The sequence below is a fragment of the Saccopteryx leptura genome, chromosome 3, assembly GCF_036850995.1.
Source record: "Saccopteryx leptura isolate mSacLep1 chromosome 3, mSacLep1_pri_phased_curated, whole genome shotgun sequence".
Classification (NCBI taxonomy): Eukaryota; Metazoa; Chordata; class Mammalia; order Chiroptera; family Emballonuridae; genus Saccopteryx; species Saccopteryx leptura.
The window spans coordinates 122,860,842-122,881,741 of record NC_089505.1 but is presented as its reverse complement, the minus strand read 5'-3'; the positions used below and the strand labels follow the sequence as shown (position 1 = coordinate 122,881,741).

The following is a 20,900-nucleotide window of genomic DNA, read 5'->3' as shown; positions in this document are numbered from 1 at the left end:
CTATAAAATAAATTTTTGTTTAAGCCAAGGTCACTAATTTTTCTCCTTTTTGTCTAGAGTTCTTATAGTTTTATTCTTTACATTTAAGCTTATGATCCATTTTGAGTTAATTTTTGTGTATCGTGAGTGGTAATGGTCTAGGTGTCCTTCCTCCCTCCCTCCCTCCTTCCTTCTTTCCTCCCTCATGTCTTTTCTCCCTTTCTCCTATCTTCCCTCCCTCTTTCCTCCCCTCCTTCCTCCCTCCCTACCCCTTTCTTTTGTTAGATGGCTATACTGTTGTCCCTACATCATTTGCCAAAGAAACAACCCATTTCTCTATTTAGTTGCCTTTGCACCTTTACTGAAAACCAGTGGACTCTAAATGTGAGGGGTTACTTCGGGACACCATAGTCTGTTCCATTCATCTTATGGCTCTCTTAGAGTCAGCCTGTCAATTTCTGCGAAAGTACTTGATGCAAATTTGACAGAAAGAGTATTGAATTGGAATAGTGTTGGTAGAAATAATGTTAAATCTAGAGATAAATTTTGGGAGAATTACCTTCATAAACTATCATATCTCTTATCAATGATTATAGTGTCCATTTTTTTTTAGCTGACTTAATTTCTCTGAGTAATATTTTGTAGTTTTCAGTATACAGGTTATGCGTTTCCTTTGTTAAATTTCTTTGTATTTTATTTTTTCATACTATTGTGAATAGAGTTGCATTTAAAATTTTATTTTGAATTCTTATTTGCTAGCCTATAGAAATAAAATTGATTTTATGTGTTTATATTGAACTTTGAGCCTGCTAAACTTATTTTTTGCTCAAGTAGGGTTTTTGTTATTGATATTTTATAGACTAATTTTATATATAGAATTATATGATGAAAAAAGTGGGTGAAGTCTGACCAGGCTGTGGCGCAGTGGATAGAGCGTCGGACTGGGATGCAGAGGACCCGGGTTCGAGACCCCGAGGTTGCCAGCTTGAGTGCGGGCTCATCTGGTTTGAGGAAAAAGCCCACCAGCTTGAACCCAAGGTCGCTGGCTCCAGCAAGGGTTTACTCGGTCTGCTGAAGGCCCACGGTCAAGGCATATATGAGAAAGCAATCAATGAACAACTAAGGTGTTGCAACGCGTAATGAAAAACTAATGATTGATGCTTCTCATCACTCTCCGTTCCTGTCTGTCTGTCCCTGTCTATCCCTCTCTCTGACTCACTCTCTGTCTCTGTAAAAAATAAATAAATAATTTTTTAAAAAAGTGGGCGAAGCAAACATTTTCTTAAAACAATTTATTCTTTTTTTTTTTAATTTTAATTTTTTTAAATTTTTCTGAAGTTGAAAATGGGGAGGCAGTCAGACAGATTCCCGCATGCGCCCGACCAGGATCCACCCGGCATGCCCACCAGGGGGCGATGCTCTGCCCATCTGGGGCATTGCTCTGTTGCAACCAAAGCCATTCTAGCACCTGAGGTGGAGGCCTTGGAGCCATCCTCAGCGCCCAGGCCAACTTTGCTCCAATGTAGCCTTGGCTGCGGGAGGGGAAGAGAGAGACAGAGAGGAAGGAGAGGGGGAGGGATGGAGAAGCAGATGGGCGCTTCTCCTGTGTGCCCTGGCTGGGAATCGAACCCAGGACTCCTGCATGCCAGGCTGACGCTCTACCACTGAGCCAACCGACCAGGGTCAAAACAATTTTTTTTCTTTTTTTTTGTATTTTTCTGAAGCTAGAAACGGGGAGGCAGTCAACAGACTCCCGCATGTGCCCGACCGGGATCCACCCAGCACGCCCACCAGGGGGCGATGCTCTGCCCATCCGGGGCATCGCTCTGTTGCGACCAGAACCACTCTAGCGCCTGAGGCAGAGGCCATGGAGCCATCCCCAGCGCCCGGGCTATCTTTGCTCCAATGGAGCCTTGGCTGTGGGAGGGGAAGAGAGAGACAGAGAGGAAGGAGAAGGGGAGGGGTGGAGAAGCAGATAGGCGCTTATCCTATGTGCCCTGGCCGGGAATCGAACCCGGGACTTCCGCACGCCAGGCCGACGCTCTACCACTGAGCCAACTGGCCAGGGCCTAGGGCCAAAACAATTTATTCTTGATATATATATATATATATTTCTGTATGTGTGTTGTCTTGAGTTAACTCTGATATTTGTGTCTTTTTAGAAATGTGTCCATTTCATCTAAGATGTCTGCTTTGTCTGCTTAAAGTTGTTCATCCTTTTCCTTTTGGCCTTTGACTTTTGTAGGTAGTGATTCTTTTATTCATGACTTTGGTGATTTGTGTTTTCCTTTTTCTTTTCTTGGATGACTGGCCTAAAGGTTTATCAGTTTTGTTGTTATTTTTTGAGAATCATATTTAATTTAAAGGATTTTTTTCTATTTTATTTTTTCTTATTTCATTGATTTTCTATTTTGATCTTTATTGTTCTTTTACTTCTACCTGGTGCATGATTTGTTCTTTTTATCTTCTTAAGATGATTGATTTTAGATATTTTTGCTTTTCTTTTTTGAGAGAAGGGGAGATATAGAGAGACAGACTTCTGCATGCGCACCAACTAGGGTAACCTGGCAACCCCTGTCTGGGGTCGATGCTCAAATCAGCCAAATTGTCCTCAGTGCCTGGGGCTGACTCTCGAACCAGTTGAGACGCTGGCTGTGAGAGAAAAAGAGAGAGAAAGAAAAGAGAGAGGGAGGGGAAGAGAAGCTGATGGTTGCTTCTCCTGTGTGCCCTGACCAGGGTTCAAACCCAGGATGTTTGCACACTGGGCCGAGGCTCTATTCATTGAGTCAACCTGCCAGGGCCTATTTCTGCTTTTCTAATATAAGCATTGAAAGCTATAAATTTCTCTCTCCACGGTGTTTTGCTGTATTTTGTAAATTTTTATATTATTTTTTATGTTTATTTAAAGATTTTGTCTAATTCCTTGTGTGTGATTTCTTTTGTGATCTTTGAGCTCTTTCGAAATATATTTTATTTCAAAATATTATGGATTTTTTTTTTTTACAGAGACAGAGAGGGATAGATAGGGACAGACAGACAGGAATGGAGAGATGAGAAGCATCAATGATCAGTTTTTCGTTGCGACACCTTAGTTGTTCATTGATTGCTTTCTCATATGTATGTGCCTTGACCGTGGGCCTTCAGCAGACCGAGTAACCCCTTGCTCGAGCCAGCAACCTTGGGTCCAAGCTGGTGAGCTTTGCTCAAACCAGATGAGCCCGCGCTCAAGCTGGCAACCTTGGGGTCTCAAACCTGGGTCCTCTGCATCCCAGTCCACCGCTCTATCCACTGCGCCACCGCCTGGTCAGGCCATATATTTCTTTATAATGTTGATTTCTAATTTAATTCTTTTGTGGTTAGAGAGTATAAGTTGTAGGATTTCAATCCTTTTAAATTTATTGAAACTCATTTATGGCCTATCCTAAGGTCTATGCATAAAAATATTCCAAAAGGATGAGTATTTTGTTCTTTTCAGTTGAACTATTCGCTATCAATCTATTTCTATCACTTGGTCGAGTTATTTAGTAATGTTCAAGTCTTTTATATTTGTTGCTGATTTTATTTCTTGGGGGCTAGGGAAGGTCTGGTTGTTTTATCATTCCTGTACTGAGAGAAGGGATTTAATTATTCAGCTATAATTATTGAATTTTTTGTTTCTCCTTTCATTTATATCAGTTTTTGCTTCATAAAATGTGCTGGTTATTGATTGATTACCCCACAATTCCAATTCGGTCTTCCTACCTGATCTGTGGAAACTTATCTGAGCCCTTTAACTATTTCTTTCCAGCTGGTGCAGAAGCTTTGTGTAGTGGACCCCAGAGTGACTGCAGAGGGAGAGTTTGCTTCCAGATGCGGCTGTGCCTCCTTGGCAGGCTTGCAATGTGCCTGTTTGTTTTCCAGGACCAGACGTCCCTAGCTCTTGCAGCCTCTCTGGTGCCCAGATATTGCCATACACAGTGAACAGCGACTTCCCATAACTGTCCCCGCGGGTGGTTTTGTTGTGAAGTGCCCCTGGTGAGGTGCCTCCTTGGCACCCAAGAGGGATGACTGTGGCAGGTTCCAGAAGGCAGATTTCCAGTAAGTTCTACTGGCTTGGCTCTAGAGCAGCTTTCTTCTCTCTCAGTGAGCCAAGGCTGTGCTCTCTCTACAAGTTCTGGATCTCAGCACTGAGGAGGAGAGCTTGGGGCAAGCTCTTCCTTGGGTGCTCGGGCTGAGCCCTAGGACTAAGCTGCTCCTTCTTTCTGCTATTTCTATATTTAAGTTCTCTTTACATCTTCCTAGACTATCCCTCAGTACTTTAACTTCCCTTGTAGTTAATAGTTCTTTATATTAACTTTCCCTATATTGTGTCTCTCCTAATTGGACCCAGACTGATATATTTATTCTCTGTCTCTGTTTTAATTGCTTATACATTTATAATTGCTATATATACCTCAATCTTAATCTTGTTTATGGTAGTCAAAATTCATGATAATGAAATTACAGTGGTTACAGGCCTCACATCTTTTTATCATACTTTACAAATAAAGGTCTGTGTTCCATAACTTTCATCAGGTCTTTAGATTTGTTCTAACCACAGTAGGATGGGATTGTAGCATGCTGTTGGCTGAGCTTGCACATGTGTGCTTTTGTTTCAGTTAGTACATCTCTTACCTTTCTTAGAACCACATAGGTCTCTAGTGGAAGGGGACAAAAGAGGATGAATGTGTGGAGAAGCTCATTGTTGTCCCTACAGAAGGCTTCATTAGTACCAGCCTTCAAACATAGAGTGAAGGTAGAAATGGTAGAAGCAGTCCCTTTAAATAAAGTATAAAACTGAGCCCAAAGAAAAAAATAGGCTTTATGTCATGAAAGTAAAGGGCCTGACCTGTGGTGGCGCAGTGGATAAAGTGCCAACCTGGAACGCTGAGGTCGCTGGTTCAAAACCCTGGGCTTGCCTGGTCAAGGCACATAGGGGAGTTGATGCTTCCTGTTCTTCCCCCCTCCTCTCTCTCTCTCTCTCTCTCTCTCTCTCTCTCACTGCGCTGTCTAAAATGAATAAATAAAGTATTTTTTTTTAAAAAAAGAAAGTTCTTTTTTAAAGAATAAAGAAAAGGAAGAAAGGAAAGGGAAATATTTCAAGTAAGGAAACACTGAATCAATGTGAATGTTTCCAGAATTTTCACTTACCTATTCTCTACAGGAATTGTGAGTCACGTATGTTATTTCCCAGTGTGTAACATATAAAACTAATGTATGCTTGTCTGTCTGCCTGTCTAAAATCCAAAATTCATTAAGTAAGAACATGTTATCCGAAAGCAAATTAAGCATGGTCCAATTGCTCAAGAAGATTCTAGGATTTCCTTTATTAGACAGTCTGATAAGTAGTCATTTTTTTAAAAATAAATTTTATTTTTATTTTATTCATTTTTAGAGAGGAGAGAGAGAGAGAGACAGAAAGGAAGAGAGAGGAGAGAGACAGAGAGAGAGAGAAGGGGGGAGGAGCTGGAAGCATCAACTCCCATATGTGCCTTGACCAGGCAAGCCCAGGGTTTCGAACCGGCGATCTCAGCATTTCCAGGTCAACGCTTTATCCACTGCGCCACCACAGGTCAGGCATTAGTCATTGAGTAACCTCAGATAAAGTGCTTACAACACCCTTGGCGCACTGTAAACACTTAAAAATGTACCATTGTTACTGTTGGCAGTGTGTTATCACCATTGTTACTATCGGAGAACTTACCAGTTCCATTTCACACCTCTAAGGAAACTCCAGAGGCCCAGTATCACCCGAGATGCTAGGAAAGTATATATTTATGATATAGAATGATATTAAGTGCCAATGAAATTAAAGGCATAATAGCTGTATTTTACATTCACAAAGAAGGTATTTTCTTTCAGGAGATGGTTTTAATCCTGGAATTTACTAAAATAAACTTAGTTATAACTAAAACTATAACCTGGGAAGCATTTTTAAGCAAGAAAAAATAAAAATGTTCTACTTCTTTGCTAAAACTGGATAATCATCCTTTCTCACTGAAGGTTTAGATTCTCTTCTACACACACACACACACACACACACACACACACACACACAGAGAGAGAGAGAGAGAGAGAGAGAGAGAAAATTGCTACAAATACACTGCCTGAAAAGCTGTTGATACAGATAAATGTAATGCTTGCTTCTTCACTTCTTTCCAGTCACTGCTCAAATTTATCATTGTAATAAGAAGCCTTTTCTCACCAGTTTATCTAGAATAGCATCACCTTTTGGTCAATATCTCTCTATCTCATTATCTTTAGAGTTACTATATTTTCTACACCAGGATACTTGAAGAGTAAAAGAGTATGCTTTTAATATTTCCACCAAGACAACAGGCATAAAAGGGTACTACTGCTCAGGGAAAATATGTAGTAATGAATAGTCCTCTGGTTTTTCTTTCTAGTACTATGTTATTTATTTTTTATTTTTTATTTTTTTAGCGTGACAGTTTTATAAGAGCAGAGACTTTTCCTGTTTTGTTTGTTGTATTTCTAGTGCATATGTCAAAACATGGTACATGCTAGATAATTTGATAACCAGGGAGTTAAATAAAAAATCATAACTGCCTCCCATTATTATTTTTATGACCGTTGGAACAATCTTTCTGAAAGATGCCTCTTTGTGGTGTTACAATCCTTTGATTAGGAAATATATTTTGTATATGAAAACTTATAAGATAACAGCTGCTCTGACTACATTCCCTTCATCATTTGGATAGAGAAGATATGATCTTTATATTGCAGTAGATTACTAGGTATCCCTACTGCATTTTCTTGCTGTAGGGAAAAATGGCAGTTTCATTAGAGCCCCTGCTTTTCTGCTTCTGGGAATTAGTGCTTACCTGGTGTTTGGGGTACTTAAAATGCTTTCCGGTGGAGAATTGAAGGCCAAGAATAAGTCCTTAAAGTCTTAAAGTGAGTATCTTTGCTTGGATCCTCAGGAGGGCTCTTAGGATGCAGGATGCATATTTTAAATTCACAGTGGCAAATACATTCTAACCAATTCATATTCACCTTTATAGTTAGGGCAGTAAATCAGTGTTTAGAAAACCTTACAGCACTGTTCTCGCTGATTCAGAAGGCTAACAGCATTATGGAACTTTCTCAAGCTATTTCCTGTAGCTTCTGATTTGCTACTGTGTGACTAGGCTTTCTGGAGTATTGTAGCAGTTACTTTGTAACTCACACTAACAGTTCATGAAAGTAAAAGTTATACAGAGGAAGGATGGGACTTGTGATTACTTAGTGATAAGATGAAGGACAACTAGAAAATAAGGTCAGTTACACTACATGTTCCAAGCTGTCATTTACTTTGACTTCGGTTTCATTTCCAGCAGCATTAGTGTTCTATAAAGCTTTTCCTTCAACAGTTAGTCTTTCTTCTTCAAGTTGTTTTGCCAAAATATAATTTTTAAATATAAAGTAATAGAAAGTTGTTTATAGAAACCAGGAAATAGTTTTTCTAAGAAGTTAGTGTGTTCTTATGAGAAAATTTAAGCCAAATGAACTCAAGCAATTAATTACTCTACAGGCCTTTTCTTAACAGTCCAGGTGTTTCAGTAACAACGTGACCTACAACATTTCATTACATCACTTGTGTGGCAGTTACTCATTGTGTCCAGGGTAGATTCAGAAGAAATAGAGTATTTTGACACAAATCTTACATTTGTTTTCTATTTAAACCCTTGGTTTAAATTTTTTTTTAAATTAAAAATCATTCCCCGGCCCTGGCCAGTTGGCTCAGTGGTAGAGCATCGGCCTGGCGTGCAGGAGTCCTGGGTTCGATTCCCGGCCAGGGCACACAGGAGAAGCGCCCATCTGCTTCTCCACCCCTCCCCTTCTCCTTCCTTTCTGTCTCTCTCTTCTCCTCCCACAGCCAAGGCTCCATTGGAGCAAAGTTGGCCTGGGCACTGGGGATGGCTCTGTGGCCTCTGCCTCAGGTGCTGGGATGGCTCTGGATGCAACAGAGCGACGCCCCAGATGGGCGAAGCATCACCTCTGGGTGGGCATGCCGGGTAGATCCCAGTCGGGCACATGCAGATCTCTGTCTGACTGCCTCCCCATTTCCAACTTCAGAAAAATACAAAAAAAAAAAAAGTCATTCCCATTGATTAGAAAGAGAGAAGAGAGAGGGACACATACTCTCACACAAATGAATACAAGTAAAGCTGGAGAAATCTGAATAAAATCAGTGGATTGTATCAGTATCCCAATGGGTGGCAATATATAGGGGTGGGCAAAAGTAAGTTTGGTTTAAGTATTTCCTTTCATTGGTTGTTGGTTAAATTACCAGCCATCATATTCTAAAAGAGAAATCATAAGTAAGGATACTAAATAATAACAAAAATAATAAGACAAATAATGAAAATAATACAATAATTAATACATAAATAATAATACAAGAATAAACTGAGAGCATCGGCCTGGCGTGCGGGGGACCCGGGTTCGATTCCCAGCCAGGGCACATAGGAGAAGCGCCCATTTGCTTCTCCACCCCCCCTTCCTCTCTGTCTCTCTCTTCCCCTCCCGCAGCAGAGGCTCCATTGGAGCAAAGATGGCTCGGGCGCTGAGGATGGCTCCTTGGCCTCTGCCCCAGGCGCTAGAGTGGCTCTGGTCGCAGCAGAGCGATGCCCTGGAAGGGCAGAGCATCGCCCCCTGGTGGGCAGAGCGTCGCCACTGGTGGGTGTGCCAGGTGGATCCCCGTTGGGTGCATGCAAGAGTCTGTCTGACTGTCTCTCCCCGTTTCCAGCTTCAGAAAAATACAAAATAATAATAATAATAATAAACTGAGTGTCACGTACTCACAGCTGTAAACCCACTTTTTGCCAATGCCCGTATTTTATTGTAGTGTTGCAAGATGTTACCACTGAGGGGATTTGGTAGAGAGTACATAGGATTTCTCTGTATTCCTTCTTACAATTGCATGATAATACTTATCTTAGAATAAAATGTTTAAAATTTTTGTTTGGTATTTTTCCGAAGTTAAAAATGGGGTGGCAGTCAGACAGGCTCCACATGTGCCTGACCGCGATCCACCCGCATGCCCACCAGGAGGTGATGCTCTGCCCATCTGGGGTGTTGCTCCATTGCAACCAGAGCCATTCTAGGGTCTGAGCTATTCTAGGCCATGGAGCCATCCTCAGTGCTAGGACCAGCTTTGTTTCAGTGGAGCCTTGGCTGTGGCAGGGGAAGAGAGAGACAGAGAGAAAGGAGAAGGGGAGGGGTGGAGAAGCAGCTGGGTGTTTCTCCTGTGTGTCCTGGCCAGGAATCAAACCTGGGACTTCCCCATGTTGGGCTGATGCTCTACCACTGAGCCAACCGTCCAGGGCTAAAATGTTTAAATTTTAAAAACTTATTTACTGATATATTTTAGTCTAAATATGCCATACTACTATTTACTCTTTATTTATCCTGATTCTTAAATAGTAGTGCTTTTTCTCTTTTCTTCTTTTGAATTTTTGCTATTTTATTTCTACTCCTTTGTTAGATTGAAAGTACATGTTATTTCACTATTTTTGTTTTTTTACTGGTTACTATAGAGATTACATGCATGATTGACTTATCAAAGTTTAATATTTTTTATTTTAACTTTTACTAAAAAACCTTAAATCTAGTACTTAACTTCATTTATGTCTCGTGTAGGTTATATGTTCTTTTTGTTGTATGTTTTAATTTAGTATGCAATTAAACTATACAAAATAGTATATATTTCTATTATTTAATAGGCATTATTCAATTCACTTTACAACAATATTTCATCTTTTTGGTTGTTCTTAATTTCCTTTCATCTTTGAATTTCTTTCTTAGTTTATTCTTCTGAAGAATAATCTTTTATAATTACTTTTAATTAGTTTTTTTGATGATAGATTATCTTGTTTTTTATTTACTTGAAAATGTCTTTATTTCACCTTTATTTCTAAAGACTATTTTTTTGCCAAATGTTGGGATTATTGTCTTCCAGCCTTTAGAAAATATTACTCCATTGTGATTTTGCTTTCTTAGTTTCTATTGTAAAATCATCTGTCAGTTTTTTTAATTGAATTTATTAGGATGACATTGGTTTGCAAAATCGTACAGGTTTCAAATGTACAGCTCAATAAAACATCATCTTCATCACTTCAAGAGTATTTTGTTATTTTCTATTGTTAATGTCTGATAGCTTTGTTTTCCTATAGTTTTACTTTGATATACCCAACTCAGTGTGTGTGTGTGTGTGTGTTTGAAAATTCTGCTTGGCATTTGTATCTTGATATCTTTCTTCAGATAATTCTTGGACATTACCTTTTTACATATTGTTTTTGCACTTTTCTCCTTTTGCAAATGCAGTTACACAGTGTTAGACCCTCTTATCTATCCCTTTTTCCTCTTCTCTATGTTCTCTGTCCTTTTGGCTTTCTCCTTGCCTGCAATATACAAACATATATATGTATTTTTTTGTCTTCTAATTCTAAAAATCTCTCGGGTCGTTTGTAATTCATTGGTAAATTGATACATGGTGTTTAATTTTGGGTTATTTTAGTTTTAAGGTAAAATTTTTCCATTTGGTTGCTTATGATTGTTTCTGTTAAACCATTCTCAATTTTGCATTTTATTTTATTGAGCATATTTTAAATCTTAGTCTATAACTTTTTTTTCTGAATCATCTGTTTATTTGCTTTTATTTTCTGTTATTTCTCTTAGTTTTTTATCTCAATGATTATATGTATTTTTTTCTATTTACTTGGTTCGTTTTTATTGAATGTCAGGCTTTGAATGTAAAATTTTAGAAATAATTTGAAGCCTTAGATGAGGATATTTTTCTTCAGCCCAGACTTATTATTGTTTTAGCAGATTACTAGGAAGCACTAACAATTCTGGATCACCTTGATTTAGACAGAATTTTAGATGATTCAAATTTAGGCCTCAGTTCCTATTTGCTGTCTGAGTTTGTTTGGCCTGCTATAACAAATACCATAGACTGGAAGACTTTTTAAACAATAGAAATCTACTTTTCACAGTTCTGGAGGCTGCAAAGTCTCAGAGATCAAGGCATCAGTAGTTGCCATGTCTGGTGAGGTTCCCTTTCTGCTCACTGATGGCCATCTTCTCCCTGTGTTCTCACATGGTGGGAGGGGCAGGGAAACTCTCTAGGGTCTCTTTTATAAGGACACTAATTACATTCATGATGACCTTTCTCTAATTAGCTCTCAGTTTGAACTCCAAATATCACATTGGGGGTTAGGATTTCAGTATATGAATTTTAGGGGCTATAAGCATTCAATATATATTATTGGCTATTTTTTATTTACTTTTACTCTTGCAGTTTATCTTTTCAAGATCCAGTCCCATACTCTAGTTAGTTAATCTGGCCATTAGGCAAACTATGCACTTTGGATGATTATGATATGGCAATGTACCGGTAGGTTCATCCTTGGTAAAAAAATAACATACCATTTCTGTGAGTTATGTTGATAATGGGGAGGCTGTGCATGTGTAGGGGAAGGGAGTATATGGGAAATCTCTAACTCCTTCGCAATTTTATTATAAACCTAAAACTACACTAAAAAATAAGATCTTAAAAAATTATAAAGAATCTTCCAGAAAGGTTGAAGGCTTAATCTCTACTATAGATTAGTAAAGCCATATCAAATACACACACACACACACACACACACACACACACACACACACACACACAGGGTGGGGAAAAGTAGGCTTACAGTTGTGAGTACATGAAACACAGTAAAGCTATTATTATAATAATCATAACCTGCATGTCTTTTTCCATATGAACAACTGCAAATTGATGTTTGCCTCACCCTGTACACACACACACACACACACACATACACACAGTATACTAAGATATAAGACATAAACATAAGAAATTACTTTGACTTTTAGGTTCTTCTATGGTAAAGTAACTAACTTTTTTTTTTATTAATTTGTTTATATAAGAATTTTTTCTTTAAACTTTCAGATGATACAGCAGTGTTTGAGTTGATTCAGCTAGTTCCACCAGGTACTGTATTATATTTTGATGAGGTAATTGACATGTGAACCCATTTCAGTGAAATGTTTTTTAAATATATTATTTTTTCCTCTTTATCCCAAATTAAGAACAACGTTGAGTTTCTGATATCAGTCCACTATGTGTAAAATGTCAATAGACTCAAATAATATATGCAGAATGATTGACATAAGTAGTGTTTGAATACACTGTTCTAAAATTGAGTAAATAGTAATAATTTAAAGCAAAAAATAACCTGATATTATTCTAATATATTTTGTGTCATTCATAAAAATTAACTGTTAGGTTTTTGTGACTTGTCTAAAACTATATGCTTTGTTGGTAAAGTAGTTATTTATCTTTATTTTTGTGTGTGGACTGTTAATTGGGAATGGAATAGAATACAACATTACCTATTTTGCAAACATTACAACTCCCTAATAGGTAGAGTTAAAATATGGATAGTTTTATTTCTATTATTGATATTTATTATAGAAGAAATCTGTCTTAATCTGTACTGATTTATGTGAAAAATAGCTGTATTTTATTGAAAACTAGTAATCTGAAATTTTTGGATGTTAAATATATGCCTAATTCAGATAACCACAAATTCCAGAAAATGTCTATATTGTTTTTCAACATGGAACCTAATACCTTATAATGGCAGGTAGAAAAGAATGGAAGATAGAAAAATTTGTGGAGATTGTAATTAAATTTCAGATGTACAAATGTTATAGCAAGTTGAAACATTTGCAGAGACTTTTTAAAAGGAATTCATAGGCACTCACTGGATTTAAATGAATATTCCCCTTTCTACAAAAGGGGAAAGGGATAATTAGTAATTTGTACAACATTTCTGAATAAGGAAATATGTTAATTCATTTAATATAACTCTAATTTTTCTTTCAAAGGATAAAATCCATGACCCTGAAGCAGGTATTCAGTAAGACATCAGTCATAATATATATAGTACTTAATGATTTGGTTCCTAAATAGAATATTTTGTTATAATTTGAATCACAGGTTATCTTTCTTGTAGTGGGCGAAACACTGTCTACATATGATGAAAATACACGAGATTTCATGTTCCCGGGTCCAAACCAAATTTCTGGACACCATGATTCAAACCGTCAGGTTACCATGAGGAGGATTTCTGGACTTCGAGTAAGTGCTTACTATTTTTAGAACAAATTTGTGATGCGGGATCGTTGTTAAAAACCACCTCAGGGCCCTCAATATCTGAAATGTAAGGAACTAATTCAAAGTTTAATTTGATTTCAATATTATGTTTTCCTGAAATTTTGGTGTTATTTTCAATGAAATAAATCATTAAAACCCATGTATCTATCATCCAAAATTACAAGTGCTCTTTTGCCTTATATTCTTCAGATTTCTCTCCTTTTTTTTTTTTTACCCTATCTCTCCCTCCTCTCCACCATCCCTATATAACTTCTTTCTTTTCTTTATTTTTTTTTTAAAATGACCTATAGACATTTGGAAAGGTGCTCAATCCCATTAATGTTTAAGGAAACCCAAATTAAAACAATAATAATATGACTTCATTTTTATAGTCATAAAATATTAAAAAGTATTAAAATCTGACAATATCAAAAGTATGAAAAAAGAAACTCTCTTAAGTTGCTAAACCATGCAAATTGAAACCACCACAGTTCAGAATTATGTAGTAAAAGCAAAGATTCTCATAGCCTGTGATGTTCTAGATATATATCTTAGAGACACAGTTCCACTGGTACTCTTAGGGCCTTCTTAGGACTGTTCATTTGTCACATTGTTTATAATAGTGAAAAATGGAAATAATTGAAATATTCATTTGTAGAAGTTTGGATAGATTAATTATTATATGTTCACGTAATAGAAACATATTTATACACAAAAACACTGAAAAATGCATTGTGACAGTAGACTCCTCCATCCTCCTTCTCACTTCCTTCAGCTTTCATTAGATGGTTTCAAAATAGTTTCATCCCTGAAAATGTCTTCCACTTAGAAAAACTGAGTAAAACCTCTGCTGTGTCAAAGAAGAAGAAAAGCAAAAGTTAACTAGCTTGAAATAATTTGGTCACCTAGTAACTATAAAATACTGGAGTAGTCTGAGTAAGGAAACTGGGTGATAAGTGAGCCAGTGCAGGGGATTAAGTAGTTTCTCCTGTGAGTTTAAGTTTATGATATGCTCTATCCCAGGAAGTGTCAGCTTCAGCTTGCTGAAAGGGTCAAAGTTGACTAATTAGCAAATCTATGAAAAAAGACCTCCTTTGGGATATTGTCAATATCCATTAGCCACCTTCTATGTGAAGACTTTCTACTGTGAAAGTCTTCAAAGAGTTTTTCAGCATGTTGAGAAACTTGCAATGAAAAAAATATCTGATTTTAAATTCTAGTCTTTTCAAAGTAATTTGAAATGCTGTATTATACCAAATTGGCAATAAATACATAAGAGTATGGACCATTAACAGTTATCCTTCTTTATTAATTTGAGTTATTTTTACATGTATTTAGAAAGAATTGCATTGCTAAGGATATCTATATCTATACCTACAAATAGATATAGGTATACATACATCTATATATTTATATATAGATATAGACATATATAAATATATACCTATATCTATGCATATATTTATATTGAGCAGCTTTGCTGGAGTGTTTGTGAAAGATTGAAGAGCCTTGAAGAAACTCAGATGAGTGTTTGCAGGACAGTGAGGCAAACAATATTGGAAACAGGAGCAAAAATAATCCTTGTTATGTAATGGCAGAAAGGTTGGCAGCACAGTCCCCCTGCAGCAGTGTGAGCTGTAGAAACATACCTGATGAAATGGATAATCGTTATAAAGAGATTTTGAGACAGAGTGATTTCTTCTTGCAGCTTACAGAAAAATATGAGAGGAGACAGATAAGCATAGGAAAGGCTATTAAACAAAAAGGAGTTGGAACTTAGTGTTTCTGAAGACTCCCAGCCTTTCCCAATGGCAAATATAAATCGAAATCCAGGCTACGGTAGTTATAAAATGTGTCTTCTGAGCAAAAATCATTCCTGGCACTTTCAGGAAATTGTGCTCTGATGGTGAAACCAAGAGTGTGGCTGTAAAAATCTTTCTTAAACTCTCAGTAAGATCCAAGATGTTGCCCCAGAAAATAATTTAATCAATCGTAGGTTTTCAAAAATACTTTAGAGCAGTGGTCCCCAACCTTTTTTGGGCCACGGACTGGTTTAATGTCAGAAAATATTTTCACGGACCGGCCTTTAGTGTGGGACGGATAAATGTATGACGTGACCGAGACAAGCGTCAAGAGTGAGTCGATGGATGTAACAGAGGGAATCTGGTCATTTTATAAAAATAAAATATCATTCAGACTTAAATATAAATAAAACGGAAATAATGTAAGTTATTTATTCTTTCTCTGTGGACCGGTACCAAATGGCCCACGGACCGGTACTTGTCCACGGCCCAGGGGTTGGGGACCACTGCTTTAGGGTATTATCCCTCAACATTCTCAGATGAAGCCCATGATAGAGATGAGTGTGGCTTTTGCTAAAGGTGTGGACTCTAATAAGATTCACATGAGATGCCCCCCAAAAAGTTTTTTAAGATCATTATATTAGAAACATCACCAGCTTGGTATGAAAGAGAAGAGAGACCTTAAAAAATAAAAAGGCCTTTGCTCTCCAAAATTATTTTTATAGGATCCAAGCTCAGAACATGTGCACTCCAAACATAGTGTACCTCTCATTACAAAGGACTGATAATTCAAATGATGGAAGTAAGAGCCCAGATTTGGAGCCAAGAACTATGGATAGTTTATTCTCTCTTTCTTTCTCTCTCTTTCTCTTAGGACCTGAGTTTAGTTTTATTTTACACATGAGAGGAATGCAAGTAGTTTGTGGTCAGATAGTAGACTGTGGTGGTTTTAAAACATGTCCACAAATTTTTGGTGTTCCTCTACATAAAACTCCTATCTCTATGGGTTGTGCTTAATGACTACGACCAGACTATAACAGAGGGGTGAGTGTTACACTTCTGAGACCACCTACAAAAGGACTATGGCTTCCTCTTGAATTACTGTCTGGCTTTGATCTTAGATTACTGTCTTTGGGAGAACTAAGAAATCAGGAGGACACTCAACTAACTAACTAACAAAGCCAAATCAGGAGGACACTCAAGCAGCCTATAGAGAGTTTTATTTGATAAGGATCTGAGTCCTTGCTAAAAACCAGAAAAGAACTGAGGCCTTCAGCCGAAGCTGTGTGAATGAGCCTTTTCCAGAAGCAGACCCTTCAGTCCCAGTAAAGCCTTCAGATGACTGCAGCCCAAATGACCTCGTGATTGCAATCTCATGAGAGATTTTTAAACCAGAACTGCTAAGTTCAGTACCTGCTGGATTCCTGCCTCATAGAAACTATGTTAGATAATAAGTGTATACTGACATTTTAAACTGCTAAGTAATATGTTATCAGCAAAAGAAAACTAAGAGGCATAGTGGCCATCATTAATAATGGATTTGTTTGCAGAAAAACATCGTGCAGTTAATTTTTAGGCAAGTCAGATTTGTTTCTATGTAACACATATGCTGTTTGAAATTTTAAACTTAGTAGGTTAGTGGCTGGGTTTGTAGATGTCTGACTTCCACTGTATTAGAGAGAAGCTGCACGGAGAACAATGTCTTTTAATATTTTGCTGAATGCATAACTTGCATGCTTCCAAATATTTTTCTCAGGTGGTTAGTGGCCGTTCCTTCGAATTTCACCATTTGTCATCACTTATCTCAAAACAGTGTTCAAGCTGATGATTGAAATGTTGTAAGACATAGAAGCCAGATTCATTCATAGATCTCAATGTAAGCTACATTGTGGGAAAAAAAGTTGGAGGAATTGGTAGAGACTTATCTCTCTTCTATTTTCAACATATCTAGGAGCTGTGATATATTTTTTTTTGTATTTTTCTGAAGTGAGAAGCAGGGAGGCAGAGAGACAGGCTCCCACATGCGCCCGACTGGGATCCACCCAGCAAGCCCACTATGGAGCGATGCTCTGCTCATCTGGGCTGTTGCTCTGTTGCAACTGGAGCCATTCTAGCACCTGAGGCGGAGGCCATGGAGCCATCCTCAGTGCCCGGGCCAACTTTGCTCCAGTGGAACCTTGGCTGCTGGAGGAGAAGAGAGAGGGAGAAAGAGAGAGAGAGAGAGAGAGAGAGAGAGGAAGGAAAGAATAGAGAAGCAGATGGGTGCTTCTCCTGTGTGCCTTGGCCGGGAATCGAACCTGGGACTTCCACACGCTGGGCTGAAGCTCTGCCACGGAGCCAACTGGCCAGGGCCTGTGATTTTTCTTTTAACCTGAGGAAACTATCCAAAATATTTCTCGATTGTGTAGTTTGGTATATCTTTTGTTGTGAAAATAAAAAGAGCTGAAATCCATTAAGTGTTTTCATTTGTCTATGACTTTACTATTGTATCGTAGTTTAAAATCTTAAAAGAATTTGACAGGGAAATACTTAAAAATGAAAAAAATACTTAGCATTTCATAAAAGTAGTATAATCAACTTATATGCGTTTCATCAGCAATGACACTGTTTCAAGCTAACCTTTAGCCTTGTTACGTTGTCTATCTTTAATAAGAACTGCAAACCAACACAGGAAGCAGCTGAAACTTGTGTTTGTTACTTTAGGTCCTATTTCCATCTCTGATAGTTATCTTTTTTATAATTGAGATGTCCTGTTCAAATGCAGATCATAAATTTGGAGTGTTTTCCTGCGCAGAAAGCCTGTCTGTGTCCCCTGCCCTGTAGCACTGTAAAGTCATGCTCTTTCACGCCCCTTCTGGAAGCATTACTCTCTCCTCCGTCAGAGATCTATATATTCTAGCCTCCAGAAGATGCTTTGAAGAAAGACCCACATAACAAAGCATGTTATCTCCCCAAACCTAGCCCCTCAGCAGTTTGTGATAAGAGTATTCATTTAAAAAGCCTAGTTGGGACCCATTTTCCTCTGCAGGTTCTGCCTGCTATAGTCACTATCAATGGGGTCGTCTGTGAATCCTCTTTAAAGTGGCGAAAGACACATCTTAGCAGTTAGGAAATAGTCACAGGGATGTAAAGTACAGTATAAAAAATATAATCAATCAATATTGTACTAAGTATGTATGGTGCCAGGTGGGTACTAGACTTACGGGGGATTACCTCCTAAGTTATACAGATGTCTAACCATTAGGCTTTACTCCTGAAACTAATATAACATTGAAGGTCAACTGTAATTGAAAAATAACAAAAATGAAGAAAATGATAAAGTGATACACAACATTAAAAAAAATTGAAATGTCTAATATTGCCCTTTTTCCCTCCCTCAGGGAATCGCTCCAAAGCTGGAATTTTCAACAACCTCAGTGATTACTGAATGTCTAATAAGTTCAAGGAAGTGCCGCCCTCAGGTTAAAGTCATTTAAAGTATTTAATGCTTTAATTTATGTGTTAATATTCGTGAGCATTTGGCAAAAGTTATTATATTTTTTATTCTGGCTGCAGCTGTTTTTCTTTTTTGTCCGTCTTTAGGTAAAACAATTGTAGGTTTTATCAGCTTAGTTACATCTTAATAAATGTGAGAGAGGAAAGTTTGGTTTATATGATAGATGGTGTTGTGACGTTATTTTGTTTTAAACTATATAGGCCTGTCTTTAATGCAAAGAAATAGGCTGTCAGAAATAGTTGGGATCAAGACATACCGGAAGAACTAGATAAACTTCTATAAATCTTAAAGAAGTTACAGGTTACTGAAGAAAGTTCAAAGGTACCTTTTTAGCAAATATGACCAGAGGTTCTCAGGCTGGGATGTTGGTATTTAGTGAGTTCTGGTTTCTTGAGAGTCTCTAATTCTATGGGACTCTTGCTCAGTTTGGCCAACAAACCGGTGCTTATCAGATCAAGGGACACTTGCACACTCCAGCCTCAGTCCCTTCTATATTTTTGAAAACTTCCTTGAGTAAACTGAGAGATCTGGGTCTAATATTCCATTCTGGTCTAACTTTTCACTGAGTCACCAGGATCATCTTGCTACCTTGTCTACAGGTTAACTACAGGTGTCTATGTTACCTCTAGGCATCACTCATATGTGGTTGCATTATGACCAGGTAACAATGACCGGCCTGTGATGAAGAGCCAGTAATTCATAAAGCCCAGAGAGCCCAAACAGGGCAAGACTGGACCTACGATGGAAAGATTGGAGAGTTAATTTACTGCATTAACAGTTGTAGAGTAAATTTGCTGAGGATGATAACTGTGACTTAAGCTAAGAAAGGTAAAATAAGAGTTATAAAATTATTAAAGGGATCATATTTAATTTAGCAAGATATTTAATACATCAGAGTTTGGTTGTAGTTATTACCTTTTTTTTTTTTTAAGAGAGAGAGAAGAAGGTGGAGAGAGAGAGAAAGAAACATAGATTTGTAGTTCCATTTATTTGGGCATTCATTGGTTGTTTCTTATATGTGCCCTAACCAGGGATCGAACCTTAACCAACTGAGCTACCTGGCCTGGGCTATTTATTTTTTGAAATGCAAGCTGAAACACAGCTATTAGAGTTGTAACAACCTGTGCTTTTAAAATGTAGAGATATGTTTCTGAATTGTTTTTGAGATACACACTGTGTACACTTGTTAGAAATTATGAGTTGTTAGAAATGTCTTACCCGAACTTGGACAGTTTTTCTTGCCACATTAGGATATACCCTTCTACTGAGTGGATAGAGGGTAGAAAAATCTTTTTTTTTTGGTCTGGAGTACAGAAAAGTACATACATTCTAAGTGTACAGCTTGGTGGAAGAGTCCTTCTAAATGTAAAACTTTTCCCCATTAGTAGTTTCATTGGACTTATGAACTAACATTTTCCTCTGTAAACTTTTGGGAAGACTCTTTTTTAACATGCTGTTTCAATATTTGCCATTTGTTTTTTATTGAACAGAGATGTAAGAGAACAGGCTTTGGTGTCAGGCAGGGTTTAAGAAAATGTGCTTTAGAATTAGATCTGGGTTCAAGTTCCTCATTAACATTGTTTTAAAAATTAAATTAGAGAATACATGCAAGGTGCCTGGAACATAACATTTAATTAATGAGTTTGTGGCTGTTGCTAGATTATTTTAATTTAGGTAATTGGGAGAGATCAGAAGGCAGATAGAAAACATTGCCTGGTAGCCGTAACAGAGTGTATACATTTACATTAAAATTCTGAATGTTAGCCAGAATTTTCGCCTTATTTGACCTTATTTGAGAATGTGATAAATCTACTTTTAAACAGCGAATATTAGTTACAATTAAAAATTTATGGTAATGGCTGCCCTGGCCAGGTAGTTTGGTTGGTTAGAGTGTCATTCTGACATGCTGAGGTTGCTGGTTTGACCCGCGGTCAGGGGACATACAAGAGACAACCAGTTATGGCATGAATAAGTGAAATAAGTCCAACAAAAGTCTATGTTCTCTCTCTCTCTCTCTCTCTCTCTCTGTCTCTGTCTCTGTCTCTGTGAGATTTACAGTACTTTATTTCCTTTGGCACTTTTTCAAATTGAATGTTTTGTCAGCAATGGATTTAAAAAAAATTAAGCGTATTATTGTAATTTTTCTGGAATAAAATGTTTACTACTTATTCTTTTTACCTACTGCAAAGTAGAATTTATTATTAGTTAAATATCAATAGTAGCTTTATTAACGTGTTTGTTAATCTGCTGCATCAAGTAGCTTTTATTGCGTAAAAAGCCACACTGACTTGGTGGCTTAAAACAAAATGTTTCTCATAGTTCTGTGGGTTGCCTGGTGATTCTTTTGGTTTGACTGGCTAGGCCAGGGCTGAATGATCTGGGATGGCTCCATTCATGTGTCTCGCAGTTGGCTCCAGGGTGGTAATTGGCTTGA

General features: G+C 37.6%; 1 protein-coding gene across 6 annotated transcripts in view; it reads left to right on the top strand.

Moving 5' to 3' along the window:
* SPATA6 (spermatogenesis associated 6) overlaps positions 1-20,900 on the top strand; it is a 110,470-nt gene that overhangs the window by 19,190 nt on the left and 70,380 nt on the right. For all 6 annotated transcript variants that reach the window (XM_066376231.1, XM_066376229.1, XM_066376230.1 and 3 more), the window contains exons 4-6: positions 11,960-12,001; positions 13,029-13,153; positions 18,351-18,431. In XM_066376231.1, the coding sequence (XP_066232328.1) occupies positions 11,960-12,001; positions 13,029-13,153; positions 18,351-18,431 (248 nt within the window). The remainder of the gene's footprint in view (positions 1-11,959; positions 12,002-13,028; positions 13,154-18,350; positions 18,432-20,900) is intronic.